The sequence below is a fragment of the Pleuronectes platessa genome, chromosome 16, assembly GCF_947347685.1.
Source record: "Pleuronectes platessa chromosome 16, fPlePla1.1, whole genome shotgun sequence".
Lineage (NCBI taxonomy): Eukaryota > Metazoa > Chordata > Actinopteri > Pleuronectiformes > Pleuronectidae > Pleuronectes > Pleuronectes platessa.
Window position 1 is genome coordinate 22639368 of NC_070641.1, and position 13768 is coordinate 22653135.

At 44.3% G+C, this 13768-nt stretch overlaps 1 protein-coding gene across 1 annotated transcript; it reads left to right on the forward strand.

The window, feature by feature from the left end:
- The first annotated feature begins 328 nt into the window (after positions 1-328).
- On the forward strand, positions 329-13293 carry LOC128458587 (protein Hook homolog 2). The gene is made up of 22 exons (XM_053443475.1): positions 329-520; positions 1993-2075; positions 2504-2576; positions 2720-2770; positions 3037-3169; positions 3260-3327; positions 3468-3533; positions 4261-4341; positions 5922-6088; positions 6359-6499; positions 7009-7210; positions 7354-7464; positions 8507-8594; positions 8844-8910; positions 9238-9375; positions 9890-9977; positions 10521-10555; positions 10638-10720; positions 10818-10921; positions 11137-11238; positions 11454-11525; positions 11609-13293. The coding sequence occupies exons 1-22, from the start codon at positions 476-478 to the stop codon at positions 11735-11737; spliced, it is 2127 nt and encodes a 708-aa protein (XP_053299450.1). The 5' UTR covers positions 329-475; the 3' UTR covers positions 11738-13293.
- Positions 13294-13768: the final 475 nt, after the last annotated feature.

Below are 13768 nucleotides of genomic sequence, written 5' to 3' on the forward strand. Positions count from 1 at the left end.
AGTAGTAGTAGTATTGAATATGATTGAAGCTTTTAAATAATACTCTTTTCTATTTGTTTTTTTCCACTTGTTTATATAATCTCGCTTTTTACATGTTTGAAATAAATAAGTAAATTAAATAAAAATGGTTGGTGATATTATTATCATTATTATTAGTAGTAGTAGTATTCGTAGGGAGTAGTAGTACACTAGTACTATAAGTATTATTACCATCATCATTAATATTATTCTGTTGTTGTTGTTTATTCTTTGTTGTTCTGTCCAGACACGCTGACCCCAAACCAGTCCTGTCTCCATGGGAACTTCCTGGGTACGGGTGCCCGCTGGGATATGAGCAGGAGGTGAAACGCGAAGCGGCCGCAGCAGCAGGAGGCCGCGGATCATGACTGACGTGGAGACTCGAACCCGAGCGCAGTGACGGGACTCGAGCTGAACCCCTTGTGTGTGTGTGTGTGTGTGACCCGAGCTCGACACGATGAGTCTGGACAAAGCGGAGCTGTGTGACTCGCTGCTAACCTGGGTGAGTTAGTTACCAGCAGGGCTAACAGGTGACAGCAGGTGGCTAACTAACTAACTAACCAACTAACTAGCTAACTAACCAGCTAACTAAGGGACAGCAATGGCGTCGCTCCTGTGAGTTGGAGCTTGGTTCTATTCCCTCAGTGACTCCACGCAGGACCCGTGTAAAGTGTGTGTTGTGAGGCTAACTGTCGCTAGCCTCTGGAGCTAACTTAGCTAGCTAGCCCCGTAGCAGTGGAAGTTTGCCCCTGTGTTGTGTTAGCTTGTTATTCCAGTGACACAGACGGACACACACAGCTCAGTGGCAGCTGTGTGGGTCCCAGGCTGTGGTGTCCAGGGGGTGTCCCCACACAGCCACTGGGCCCAGAACCAGTCACTGGTTTGGCACTGGTTCCTCACACAGGCAGTGGGAGGATTGACCCAGAGTCTTTACATGTTAAATAAACCTTCACAGATTCCAGTGAAACCAGTGATGTGGAAGTTTAATGTCTCAGATCCTAATTAATGGACATGTGGGTTAACTAAGTTTGAACTTGTGGGGCTGACATATCAAATCTCCTCTCAATGTAGGTCCAGGAAATGGTTATCATATTGTTTTTAACATATTTATCTAAACTGTGTAATATCCCCAATATTAAAATAACAGCATCATAAGTGAATATACCAGTAAGAGTTGAATTGCCCCAAAAAGTTGGTCAGATTCATCAAAATTGTCTTTTAATGTCCTATAAATAAACTCCAGAAAGTTTGGTGAGTTATCGCTGAGATATGATTATTTTACCTGAAGCTTCAAATTATACAGAAATGGGTATTTAATAGATTTGAAGCTTCAGGTAAATAACTTTATCTCTGCAACAAACTATAAAACCAAACACCGTCTCTCTGCAGGTATAAATAACATTATAAACCTGGCTGAAAATATATTTATCTTGCAATTCAGAGCTTTAACTGTTATTAATCATAGTGCTCCAATTGTTTTATTGGGGATAATATACTGCTTAAAAAACGCTTTGAGAATCGTTTCTCTGTGACCTGTTTTAAAGGAGATATGGCAAATCAAAATCAAAGTGAGTCACTGCTTAGCCCATATCTCCCTTTTATTAGAATCTGAGACACATCACACTTTTGGGTCACACGTTCACAGATATTAATTATATTTTTCATGCTGATTTGTTCACTTAAGAAACACATAATTACAGCAGAAAGGGACTAACAAAGTTTCATCTTTTCAGGTGAACTATGTGAAATTGATTGTTCATTTCTCCCCCGATATAGATTTCATAGTTTTCCCATTCAACCAAATCAGAATCCCAAATTCCATTCATATCTGTGACAGTCCGGCTGTATATTCTAATATAATAGGATTTGCTGCTGGTTTGGTTTAATTTAATAGTTTAGAAAATATGTCTGTGCATGAAATGTATAGTGTTATGTTATATAATGTTTAATAACATTTGATATCTCCCTTCTCAGCTGCAGACGTTCCAGGTGCCGTCGTGCAGCAGCAAGTACGACCTGGCGAGCGGACTGGCCATCGCACATGTGCTGCACAGAATGTAAGCACATGTGTATTTATATTTGTGTGGTATTTTATTCAGTCAGGAACTACTCATGTAGATTTGCATATTTGTGTGATGTGATTTGCTCCAAACCCTTATCTATGCAAATGTTAAGGTGATCTTTTTTTTTTTAACTCTGGTATTTCTTGTAACCACACCCCTGCTGATAAATACACAACTGAAGAATGTATGAATCAATCTTAATGTGTTCTTATTTGAGGTTGCATTAACCGCCTCTCGAGCCCCTCCCCCCCACCCCCCACCCATGTGACTTATGACTTTTAATGAACCGCTGTATTCAAATGTCATCGCACTGAGTAGAACCGAAGCGCACAGCCTGGTTTGCCCCGTGGCCTCCTGTGAATCTTCATGTCCACCAATGTGTTGTCCTTGTCACTGGAGTCCTCTCGTGCTCTCGTTAACAGAGACCCCTCCTGGTTTAACGAGGCATGGCTCGGCCGGATCAAGGAGGAGAGCGGGGCCAACTGGCGCCTCAAGGTAATTTGTGAAACAACAGGATATGACACGTTACCTTAAAGCAAACAGGAGTAACCAATATGTGCAGGGTTGTGGTTTTTTTTCCCACTTTGCCCTGATGGAAATGAGAATCTAAAGGTATACCTCTTGTTTTGTTCTTTCAGGTCAGCAACTTGAAAAAGATCCTCAAGAGCATGATGGAGTATTATCACGATGTAAGAAGATTGTGTTTTCTTTGCGTTGTTTCTGAAGCTGTTTTCAGACATGAACTCTGGAGACTCCTGTGGTTTTCTCCTATGGACTCATATGGACATTATCCACTCGGACATGCGTTTACACGTACAGCCCTGAATGTGAATGTCAGGAGATTTATCCTGAGTCAAGCTCATGTCTGGAAGCAGCTTTAGTTTCTTGTATTTCCTTTGCTAGATTCTCTCCTCTCCAGACTCACCTCTGTCTCACCTTCCCTCTCCGTCAACAGGTTCTCGGTCATCAGGTGTCAGATGAGCACATGCCAGATGTTAGCCTCATCGGAGAGATGGGAGACGTCACCGAGCTGGGCAAGCTGGTGCAGCTTGTACTGGGCTGTGCCGTCAGCTGTGAGAAAAAACAAGGTGAGCCGTCGGCTGCAGAAGAAAAGAAAACAATCACAGGATTAAGTCAAAGATGTATCACTGGTTTGTTATTTCTTTTCCTGAACACAGAACAAATTCAGCAAATAATGACCCTTGAGGAATCGGTCCAGCACGTTGTAATGACGGCCATTCAGGAGGTGAGTTTCTGGAAAAACATTAAACCTGAGAAAAGTACATTCCAGAGTTTATCAAACAAAGCTGCCCAGATGATGCTCTTGTATCTTTCTCATATTTCTATTGATCTCATTGATTTTCTCATGGCTTTTTGTGTTCTTAGCTCTTATCGAAGGAAGCCTCGTCTGAACCAGGAAGCCCAGAGACCTACGGAGACTTTGACTCGCAGGTGAAACCTCCAGCTCTTCCATTGACCCCCCCTCCCCCCTCCTCCCCTCTCTCACCAGGGGCCTGTTTCAGAAATCAGGTTTAACAAAGCTCAAAGGGGAATTCTGGTACTTTTCAACCTGGGCCCAACTGGGACAGTCCATGAAATGTCCTTAACTTTATGATGAGTATGTCGTGAGCGACCAATCAAAATGAGAAACGATTCCTCCCAGGTCGGAGTCTCGAGTCCAAAGCTTCACACGGATGATTTAAATGTTCAGTATTAATCTATGTAAATGTTTCAGTGCAGGATGACCTGACAGATGAATGTGAGAGTTCACTCTGTCCGTCCTCACATTGATGACTGATGGATGATAAAACACGTAATGTTAGAAGTTTAAATCTTCTCCCTGGTCTGCCAATGAATGTGCTCTGAAATGCACTTTGACTGTGAATGAGGAAATTAGATTCAGTCAGATGATTTCTTCAGGCTCAGCAAGAGGAGACAGGGTTCTTTGGAGAAACACCTCCAGGAAGTCAGTTCTACAGTCACAGTGTAAATTAGCACAGGAACTGACTGTGAGTTCCAGTCTCTCTGTTTCTGGATCATAAAACCAAGAGCACAAAGTCAGTTTTCACTTAATCTGTTTTCTGGAATACAAACCGGGATCTGCTATATCTTTTTTCATTATTTAATTTCATTATACACCAGCTAGTATCTCCTCTGTCTCTGTGTTGTGTGTTTGCAGTCCAGGAAGTATTATTTTCTGAGTGAGGAAGCAGACGAGAAGGGGGATCTGAGCCAACGCTGTCAACACCTGCAGCATCAGGTACGTTTATGACTTATCTCCTTTTGAATCATAATAATAATATATCCGCCCTGGTTGATGTGGTGACTCTGGTGCTTCGCATGTAGCTGCTCACTGTGACGGCTGTTTGTTGACGAATAATCATTCTCAGAACAAACCATTTTGTGTGACTGCTTCACAATAAGAGCATCACATGTTTCACTGGCTCAGCTCTGTTAATGTGATACTGTGGGAAATGCCTGGTGCGTGTCGGAGGAAGTTAAAGCAGCTGTGATGTGAAGCAGAGGGAACAGTCACTCTGATTAAAAGTTACACTGGATTATAGAAAGTGTGTTTGATAAGTCAGGAGTTAAGATCAAAGGCTGTTGAACCTTGTTAAGTCCAATAAGGCAAATTGTGGTTTGAAATATGGGCTCATGGGGAAAAGCATAACTGGGTTTGGTTCCAAGAAGATATTACTATTTATATTTTTTATCTTTTACCATGTTTTCGAGGGTGATTCATTTGGTTTTATGTTTTCGATCTCCAGAGCCGTCAGTCGAGATGTTTAAATGTCTCCAGCTCTTATTGATCCACCGGAGACTTTGAGCTCTTCTGCCTTGTTTGTGCACGACTGACTGAGGAGGGATTAATGTAGGTTATTTTTTTAAAGACACACTTTAGTCAATAGTTGCATAACATGAAGATCGAGCTGACACATTGCCTCGGGACGGAGCTGGAGCCAACAATAATCTGTGCTGCTCCCAGCCCACCTGTTTGTTTACTTACTGAGCCCACGCATTAGGGATTAGTCATTTGTGTTGTTTTGAAAGCTATTTACTGGTCCTGTGCTAAAGCATGCAATCTGTGCTTGAAGTTCAGTGAAGGGTTTTGCTGTATTCAAACTGGAAAGAGGTGCAGCAGGTAAGGATAAGTTCCCCTTTTTTTTAAAACTGAAATACCAGATTCTCTAACTACCTCAAGCACAAACATGTTGTTGATGTACAAACGACTCTAAACTGCACATTCTCTCCCCGTCTCCACTCAAACCTCCTTCATCAGCCCTGAAGTTAGAACGTTTCTGCCCTATAGCTATAACAACATAACCCAACTCACTGCTGCTCCTCAGTGAGCGATGCAGCTTCATCTGTTTACATCATGAGGGTCTGGTTCGGACCCTGAGGCTAACGCTAACAACAACGCCGCTATTGAGAACGTGTCATCTGCCTGAGACCATTGCACACCAGCTGACTAACTTCTCTTTTGACTACTGAGCATGTGAGAAGAGAACAAGCATGTGTTCCAGCTCCTCTGCACTAAAGGGCGTGAGTGTGTTTCTCCTCCTCGAGTCGGACGAGCGCTCGAACGGTGGCACTCACCTTTATTTTGGATTAAGATCGTTTTTTTATCAGCTTTCTGGATGATGTTGTTCTGTAAATGAGCATCGAGGACTTTTCTGATGCAGATTTCTGTGCATCTTCTTCTTTCCTTCCTTTTTTTACAGCTGCAGATTTGTCGCTTATTGCATCTTCATCCCTTCTCAGCCGTTTTAAAACTGAATCTCCGTCTTTTACGCCTCAGTTGTGCAACACATCTGTTTCTCTCTCTTTCCCCCTGAACAGTTGGCCGTGGTGCTGGAGGAGAAGTCGGCCCTGCAGGCGGAGACACGCACCCTGAAAGAGAAGCTGCACTTCCGCGACTCTCTGGACACGTCGTCCACCGCCATCACGGGCAAGAAGCTGCTGCTGCTGCAGAGTCAGATGGAGCAGCTTCAGGATGAGAACTACAGGTAGAGTCACTACACACACACACACACACACAGACACACACAAAGATATACCCAGGGAGAAGAGTCCACGGATGCATCAGTACTAACACTGATCAGGCCCTATAAGTAACAGACCAGTTATTTGTTGTTGTTTAAGTATCTGACCGGAGAATCTCCTGCTGCATTGTTCATAAGCGAAAGTCCAGACCCCACTTTTTATGGTATGTTATGAAAACTGCTATAGTGACACATCCAGTTATATTTAACCCCTGCTCCTCTGTCGCGTGTCAGACTGGAGAACAGCAGAGATGACATGCGTGTGCGGGGGGAGATCCTGGAGCGGGAGGTGGTCGTGCTGCAGCTGCGTAACGAGGAGCTGAACAGCCTGGCACACGAGGCCCAGGCCCTCAAAGACGAGATGGATATTCTCAGGTGAGACCTCCAGTACTCGGCTGTACTGGTGGTTACTGGTTTACCTAAGTTTACACTCTCCAAATCCACAGAAGGTCCTAAAAGACGACCATTCATCCACCTGGAGTTGATGCTAATTTACAGGAAGACTCGCAATTGCTTCCTAATTCCTCAGGTTTATTATGTTCCTCACTGGCACATCGTTCATTTTTTCATCTGATGTTTTCAAGGGATTTATTGACAATACCCAAAATGGAGGTTATCACAAGCAGCAGTTCATTTATTATCGTTTTACACTCACAGAAACAACTCCCACGCTGCCCACACACAGACGTCCAGTAGCTCCTCTCTCTGACATCTGTGTTGATTATATGAATTTGATGCATTGACGCTGGCTTGCGTCAGTCGTTGCTTTTCAGCAGTTAAGTACATAACCACACGGATGTATTGTGTTTCACTGAAAGTCATATTCCTGTGTCGGCACTCAACACTTCCTACACATCCCCCCCCCCCCCCCCCTCCCCCCCCAGGCATTCCTCTGACCGGGTGAACCAGCTCGAAGCGCTGGTGGAGACCTACAAGAGGAAGCTGGAGGATCTGGGAGACCTGCGCAGACAGGTGCGCCTCCTGGAGGAGCGCAACACCGTGTACATGCAGCGCACCTGCGAGCTGGAGGAGGAGCTCCGCCGGGCAAACGCCGTCCGCAGCCAGCTGGACACCTACAAGAGACAGGCAAGCAGAGCCAGGCCGGCTCCTCCTGGTGATCTCCCAGTCGAACACATCACTTGGCTTCGGCACGTGTTGTGGAAAAAGTTTTCAGTTTTCATAGAGCGCTCCTGCCAACACAGACTGTTGCTATGCTCTCTGACTTGCAGGCGCATGAGCTTCACACCAAGCACTCCGCGGAGGCCATGAAAGCTGAGAAGTGGCAGTTTGAGTACAAGAACCTTCACGACAAGTATGACGCACAGCTGAAGGAGAAAGAAGTGAGTTGGAAGAACCTCAGGAAGTAAAAGTTAAGATGTGAATGGAAGGAAAGAACGTGCTGCTGCTGCTTTTCACTTCACAGGGAGCAGTGATTTGGTTTTTATTTCAATATCCTTGTTTGGATCATCTTTTAAACAGCAAGGTCGTCCTTAGAAATAACAGTTGTTGACTAATTCAGAATCTTCGACAGCCTGAGACGCCTTTAGTGACTTTTTTAAAGCGCCCGACACCAAATCTAGAACCTTTTCATTTGTGTGGTGCAGCTTAGAAACAGCTGGTTGACATGAAGCCTTAAGATCTAAATCCATCATTTAATAAAAATCATCACGCACAGAAACCTTCCACATTGAGCTCGATTAATTTCATTATTCTATTTTCGCTGATTATTGTATTTTGCATCATCTACTGACCTTCCGAGAGATTTCGAGCTTTAGCTACTTTTCCTCACTTTTGGAAGTTGCTGTTTACGAAGCTCACAGGAGTTTTCGATTTCGTCCTCGGCTTCACACGCTGACCGGTCCCCAGGTCCAGACAGACACTCGCTTGTTGTGATGATTACAGTACGCACGCTGCTGCCTGGAGGAGCTGTTGTCAGGCAAACATCGTACTATTCTTCAGTGGACTCCCACGTCCAGTGTCAGTTCTAGCACCTCCTGCAATCTGACAGCAGTGATTAATGTCCTCGTTAAGAAATAAACTCGACCGACGTGCACTGACATATCTGCCTTTACATTCACTTCATCAATAATCACATCAAAACATGGTCCAGGTCTGGATCCCCCTGTTGAAATGTTAAGCAATCATAATTAAAACAAATCAAATAAAATGCAACAAGATAATTAAGACGAATAAAGAATTGGGGTTCACAAGAATCCACTTTTATTAAATCTTAATCAAGAGGCAATAAAAAAGAAAGAAATTAACAATATCTTCAAATCAATTCTGAAATGACTCTTGGTAAATCTGCCTCAGGTGTGATTTTAGTTGAATTCTCTTACAAACCAAAGTGAGACGTGTTTGTGTTGTGCTCGGTGTCCTCAGCGTCTGATCTCGGAGAGGGACACACTGCGGGAGACGAACGACGAGCTGAGGTGTGCTCAGGTCCAACAGAGGGTTCTCAGTGGAGCTGGTGAGTTGTGACAGCGCTCGGCCTGGAAATAGATTAATAAACAAGTTTCAATCTGATGTAATAAAAACGTAAAACCCATAACAATATCTTTAAAGAAATCACAAACACATTTCTACTAAGTCCTGACGACTGAATATTGTTATAATGAATCAGATCATGAATCCTAGAGACCTTTCATCTTTTAGAATATTAACTATTTTCTTTAGAACTGTTTAATTAAGTTGGTGACGTCCCTCGTTCTCTCCACAGGAGGCTTGTGTGACAGTGTGGACCCAGTTGGAAACCTGGCTGCAGAGATCATGCCGACTGAGCTCAAGTAAGCTTGTTATTAATTGTTCTGTACGTCTGTGAGCTGTGGATGATGTGTTCCTAACAGATGAGACTTACCCCCCCCCCCCCCACATTCATCTTCTGAGATAAACGACTCGGCCAAAGTGTATTTTTAGAACTTGAATGTGCAGTTGTCCCCTGAAATAGAGACACATGTCGGATCACTCGGCCTGGGCGTTGTCTTTCAACGGGCTTGGTCAACTCTGCAGAATCTGTTTTGTCCCACCACTCTCTGACCCACTTCATCTTTCCTCCATTTTCTTTACCCCCCCACCCCCTCCACTCCCCCCCTCTCTTGTCTTACCCGCGACAGGGAGACAGTTGTGCGTCTGCAGAGTGAAAACAAGATGATGTGCGTCCAGGAGGAGTCGTACAGGCAGAAGCTGGTGGAGGTGCAGGCCGAGCTGGAGGAGGCTCAGCGCAGCAGGAACACCCTGGAAACACAGAACAGGTGTGTGTGTGTGTGTTTGTGTGGGTGTTTGTGTGTGTGTGCCCTTTAACACACTAGCCAACTTCGTGCTGAGTCATTTCTAGGTCGCCATATTGTGTGTTCCTGGACATGGAGCAGGTTGTTTGGCTGACAGTAGGAGTGATATCTGCCTAAATGTCAACTCACCCTCTGGACTGTGTGCTCAGCCGAGCTGTGTGGGCTGCTCTGGAGGACGGACAGCAGAAAGCCAGATTGTCCCTTGACTGTGTGTATATGTGTGTGTTTACATGCCGGTGGGCATGTGGACATGTGGGTGGACTTTGCGTGTGTATTGCAACACCAGGCCCAGGGTGTGGGAAGCATCCTCAGCAACAGTAACAGGAGGAGAGGATGGGGGGGGGAGGGAGCATGCTCAGTAGAGTCGAGCAGGGACGCAGCTCGACAACATTACATTTCACCTTCTCTCTGTTTCTTTATTCTCTTTCTCCCTCTAATCTCTCTCCGTGTTCCTTCCTTCTCCTCGTCTGTTTTACAGGTTGAACCTCCAGCAGATCTCAGAGCTGCGTTCTCACATCGAGGAGCTCCAGAAAACGCTGCAGGAGCAGGACAGCAAGACTGAAGATGTGAGTGGAGCGAGGGCTGCCTCCTCCTCCTCCTCCTCCTCCTCCTCCTTCTCCTCCTTTAGTCACTTCACACCCAGAACTTTACTCATCATAAATCATAGTTTCCTACAATCAATCTGTGTTAAATTTTGAACCTGGATCAGTAAAGATGTGACTCTCTTACAGTAGAAACATTTACTGAAGCATAAAACATTTGCATGGCGCACTGAGTGAGCATATTGAACAGTCAGCTGTCAATGAATGCAGTGTTTTTACTTATCATACATGTTGTGTGGGACTTGAACTCGAGTGTGCTGTGGTGATTCACTGTTAACGCCTGCCCCTCTCTGTCTGTCTCTCTTCGTCTGCCCCCATCGGTCGACTCTGCCAAAATCAGGCCATCGTAAGTACGGCCCTCCCTCTGTCCACCTGGCCCGTGATTAACTCTTTGACAGCTCGGCTTCTTGATGCTTGTGCCGTGTTTGTGTTTGTGCGCCTTTCTGTGCCATTTAGAAAACCTGTCGAGTTTTAGGTTTTAATTTGTGTTTTTCCTGTTTTTCACAGTCGTCCTTATTGAAGATAAAGCTCGAGGAGCATTTGTAAGTAAAATAAATCTTGTGCATCATTTCTCCATGTGTTCCTCGAACGTGAGGAAAAACTCTTGTCGTGTGCTTGTTGCAGAGAGAAGCTCCATGAAGCTCACTCAGACCTTCAGAAGAAACGAGAGGTCATCGACGACCTGGAGCCCAAAGTGGACAACAGCAGTAAGTCATATTTAATAATAACTGATTCTTGGAGCTCCTGCCTCTGTCCAACTCCTTCTTCTCCTCTAAACACTCGTCTTGTTTTCCTCCGTCTCAGTGGCGAAGAAGATCGATGAACTCCAGGAGATCCTGAGGAGGAAGGACGATGACATGAAGCAGATGGAGGAGCGGTACAAGCGCTACGTGGAGAAGGCGAAAACGGTCGGTCCACCTGAACGGGTCGACCTCAGTGCCTGGCTCTGAATAGAAATAAGTCCAAATGAGGCGTTGTTCTTGTTTAACTGATTTAAAGGGACTTGTCAAACTTGTTTTATCTGCTCAAGAGCACATCAGAAGCCACAAGAACAACAAACAAATCTCACTGCATCGTTTTATTCGGAGCAGGAGAAGAACACTAACGTTCTCTCTTTGTGCAGGTGATCAAAACCATGGATCCCAAGCAGCAGCCGGCGGCTCCTCACATCCAGGCTCTGAAGAACCAGCTGACGGAGAAGGAGCGACGGATCCACCACCTGGAGGTAACCACCATTTCCATGCACAGACACAATCAGGTGTCTCTAGCTCCACTCATGCTGGAACCAGACAGCTGAAAAAGGAGGACAAATGTTTGGATTGACTGTGATTGTTTTCACAAAGCAAACATCGGTTATGTCTGTGGACTCCCATGTTTTTAAAATAATGTGCAGCAGATACAAATCTCACGAATGCATGATGGTCTGTTCCCTTCCTGCAGCACGACTATGAGAAGAACAGATCCAGACACGACCAGGAGGAGAAGCTCCTCATCAGCGCCTGGTACAACATGGTGAGTGACTAGTATATATCACGTGTTTTGAAGGTTTTTCTCCTGGACAGAAAGAGTTTGAACCAGACGTTTGTTTTCCTCAGGGGATGGCGTTGCATCAGAAGGTGTCGGGCGAGCGGCTGGGACAGTCCCACCACACCCTGTCCTTCCTCGCCCAGCAGCGGCAGGCCACCAACGCCCGGAGAGGCCTGACACGACATCACCCGCGATAGAAACACACACACACACACAAACACACACGTGCTGAACAAGAAGATGAAATGATCTACGACAAACTTCTTCTGAAACTTTGCCTTGATGCCTTCACTGGATCGCTGCACCTCGGAGTATTCTTCCATGCTGCTACTGCTCCCTGCTGGCTGTTGATGGTACAAGATCATTTTTTTATTTTCCCTGCTGAGCCACAGCGGAGAAACACTCGACTGATCCAGAGTTCAGCCTCAGAAACAGAACAGACCTGGTGCAGGAGGAGTTAGAGCCTGAAAAGAGGCTGAATCACCTTCTAAGGTGACTTGTGTTTCATCTTTAGTCTCAGACACACTCGTTTGTTTTTAGGTCTCTTTTAAACCTTTTTATTTTTTTTAATCTCCTAAGTTTAACACTAGGATGGACTAGGAGCTAGTTTTATCAAGGTTACTATTTAGACCTGGTAGACGAGGGCGGTGTTATTAGAGTTTAGAGGACATGGAGCTACACAAGTTATAGACTGAGAGCAGAAGAAGACGTTAGCTGTTAGTAAAACCTCCTTTGGTTTTGTTCTTCAGTTTTTATTTTTGTCTCGTATATCGTTTGTGTTGAATTCATTATTTGTGTTTGGTTCTTGATTTGAAGGAAAGAAAATTGTCAAGACCATGAGGTTTGTTTAATTTGCTAAAGTCTCGTTTTAAAGTTTTTCTCTAAACATAAGATTCATCTTAAAAATTACTTTAATTTTCAGAAGTTACACCAAAGCACTCTCTTTAGGTGTGAGGGGGGGGGGGGGGGGTCGTCCAGTGCATCTCTACGTCATCTGCATGATGCTGTGGTAGAAACCTGGACGTCCTCCATCTTATTTGGCAAAATATAGTTAATTTTCATGTCTTGTGATGATGTGACTTCTGTTTCATGTCCTCATTTGGTGCTAATTCTTCAGATTTTATTGATTTTTATTTTTCTCGTTCCCATTTGTCCCTCCTCCCAAAGATTGAAGCAGGATGCCGGTTGTGGGTTGGACCTAATTGCACTCACCACTTTACATTAAAACACTATGCGATCAGAATCCCTCATTGTAATAACACTAACGACTCGGCGGCTGTACCACCGCCCACCTCATTTTAGAGCTCAACTGAACTGGAAGATTCATCGATGCACTGGAATTCTTTTGTCTGTTGACTGGAAGTCCGAAGCAGAAACAAACGGTGGAACCTTTAATGTTTCGCTCTGAGGAGAAGTAACATTAGACCGTCCCGTATCAGAGCTGCTGTCTTTGTGTCTTTTGTCCCAGTGACCAGTTGTGCTGTGATCTACACGGACCAGAATCCTGCTGTTGTGTGTGTGTGCACGTCTTTTCACTGGTGGTTTGTTGTTTAGAGTTTATATTTATGGTGTCATGTCGTTATCTTTGCTGCACATTTAAACGGCTGGAGGGTTTTTGTTTGTCAGCGTCTGTATCATGATGGTCTGGTGGATTACAGCAGACTGTTCTTCACACAGGGATTTGAGGCAAGTTAAAAGCTTGTAGTCCTGTGATGCTCTAATTTTGCACAACAAATAAATGGGATCTTAAGAACAGGCGTCTTGTGTTTTCTTCCTCAAAATGTGTAAAAATAACTCGACAAGTTTAAACAACTCTTCTTCAGGAGGATGTGAGAGAGACTTGAGTTGACCACATTCTTCAAACTGGTTCAAACTGGTTAGTCGGACTGGGCAGGTCTCAGAGCAGTTCACCAACAGACCAGATTGTGTTGGTAACTGATGTTTGTTAAATCACTGAATTCTCTAAAAACAGATTTTCTCATGAAATAGGAAAGTCATTTTTGTAGTTAAAAAAACAAATGGCAGAATTTATTTATCATCAAAAACAGAAACTGATTTAGTATTTTTCAATGTGAAAACTATAAATAAAAAGACTTTAATCATCTCATTACAGTTTTTCACAATTGTTAACACACGTTTTTCAAAACAAAAACTTTTTTCTCAAAACTGCACACAGACAATTGAAAACCTCACACACAAAATGCTAAACCTGACACTCCCTTTGCAAG

What these genes read in the sequence shown, in the direction of transcription:
- LOC128458587 (XM_053443475.1), top strand. Translation starts at nt 476, where the DNA reads ATGAGTCTGGACAAAGCGGAGCTGTGTGACTCGCTGCTAACCTGG. An exon ending in CAGCTGTGAGAAAAAACAAG is followed by an intron (nt 3,170 to 3,259) that starts GTGAGCCGTCGG and finishes TCCTGAACACAG; the next exon opens with AACAAATTCAGCAAATAATG. An exon ending in ACGTGGAGAAGGCGAAAACG is followed by an intron (nt 10,922 to 11,136) that starts GTCGGTCCACCT and finishes CTCTTTGTGCAG; the next exon opens with GTGATCAAAACCATGGATCC.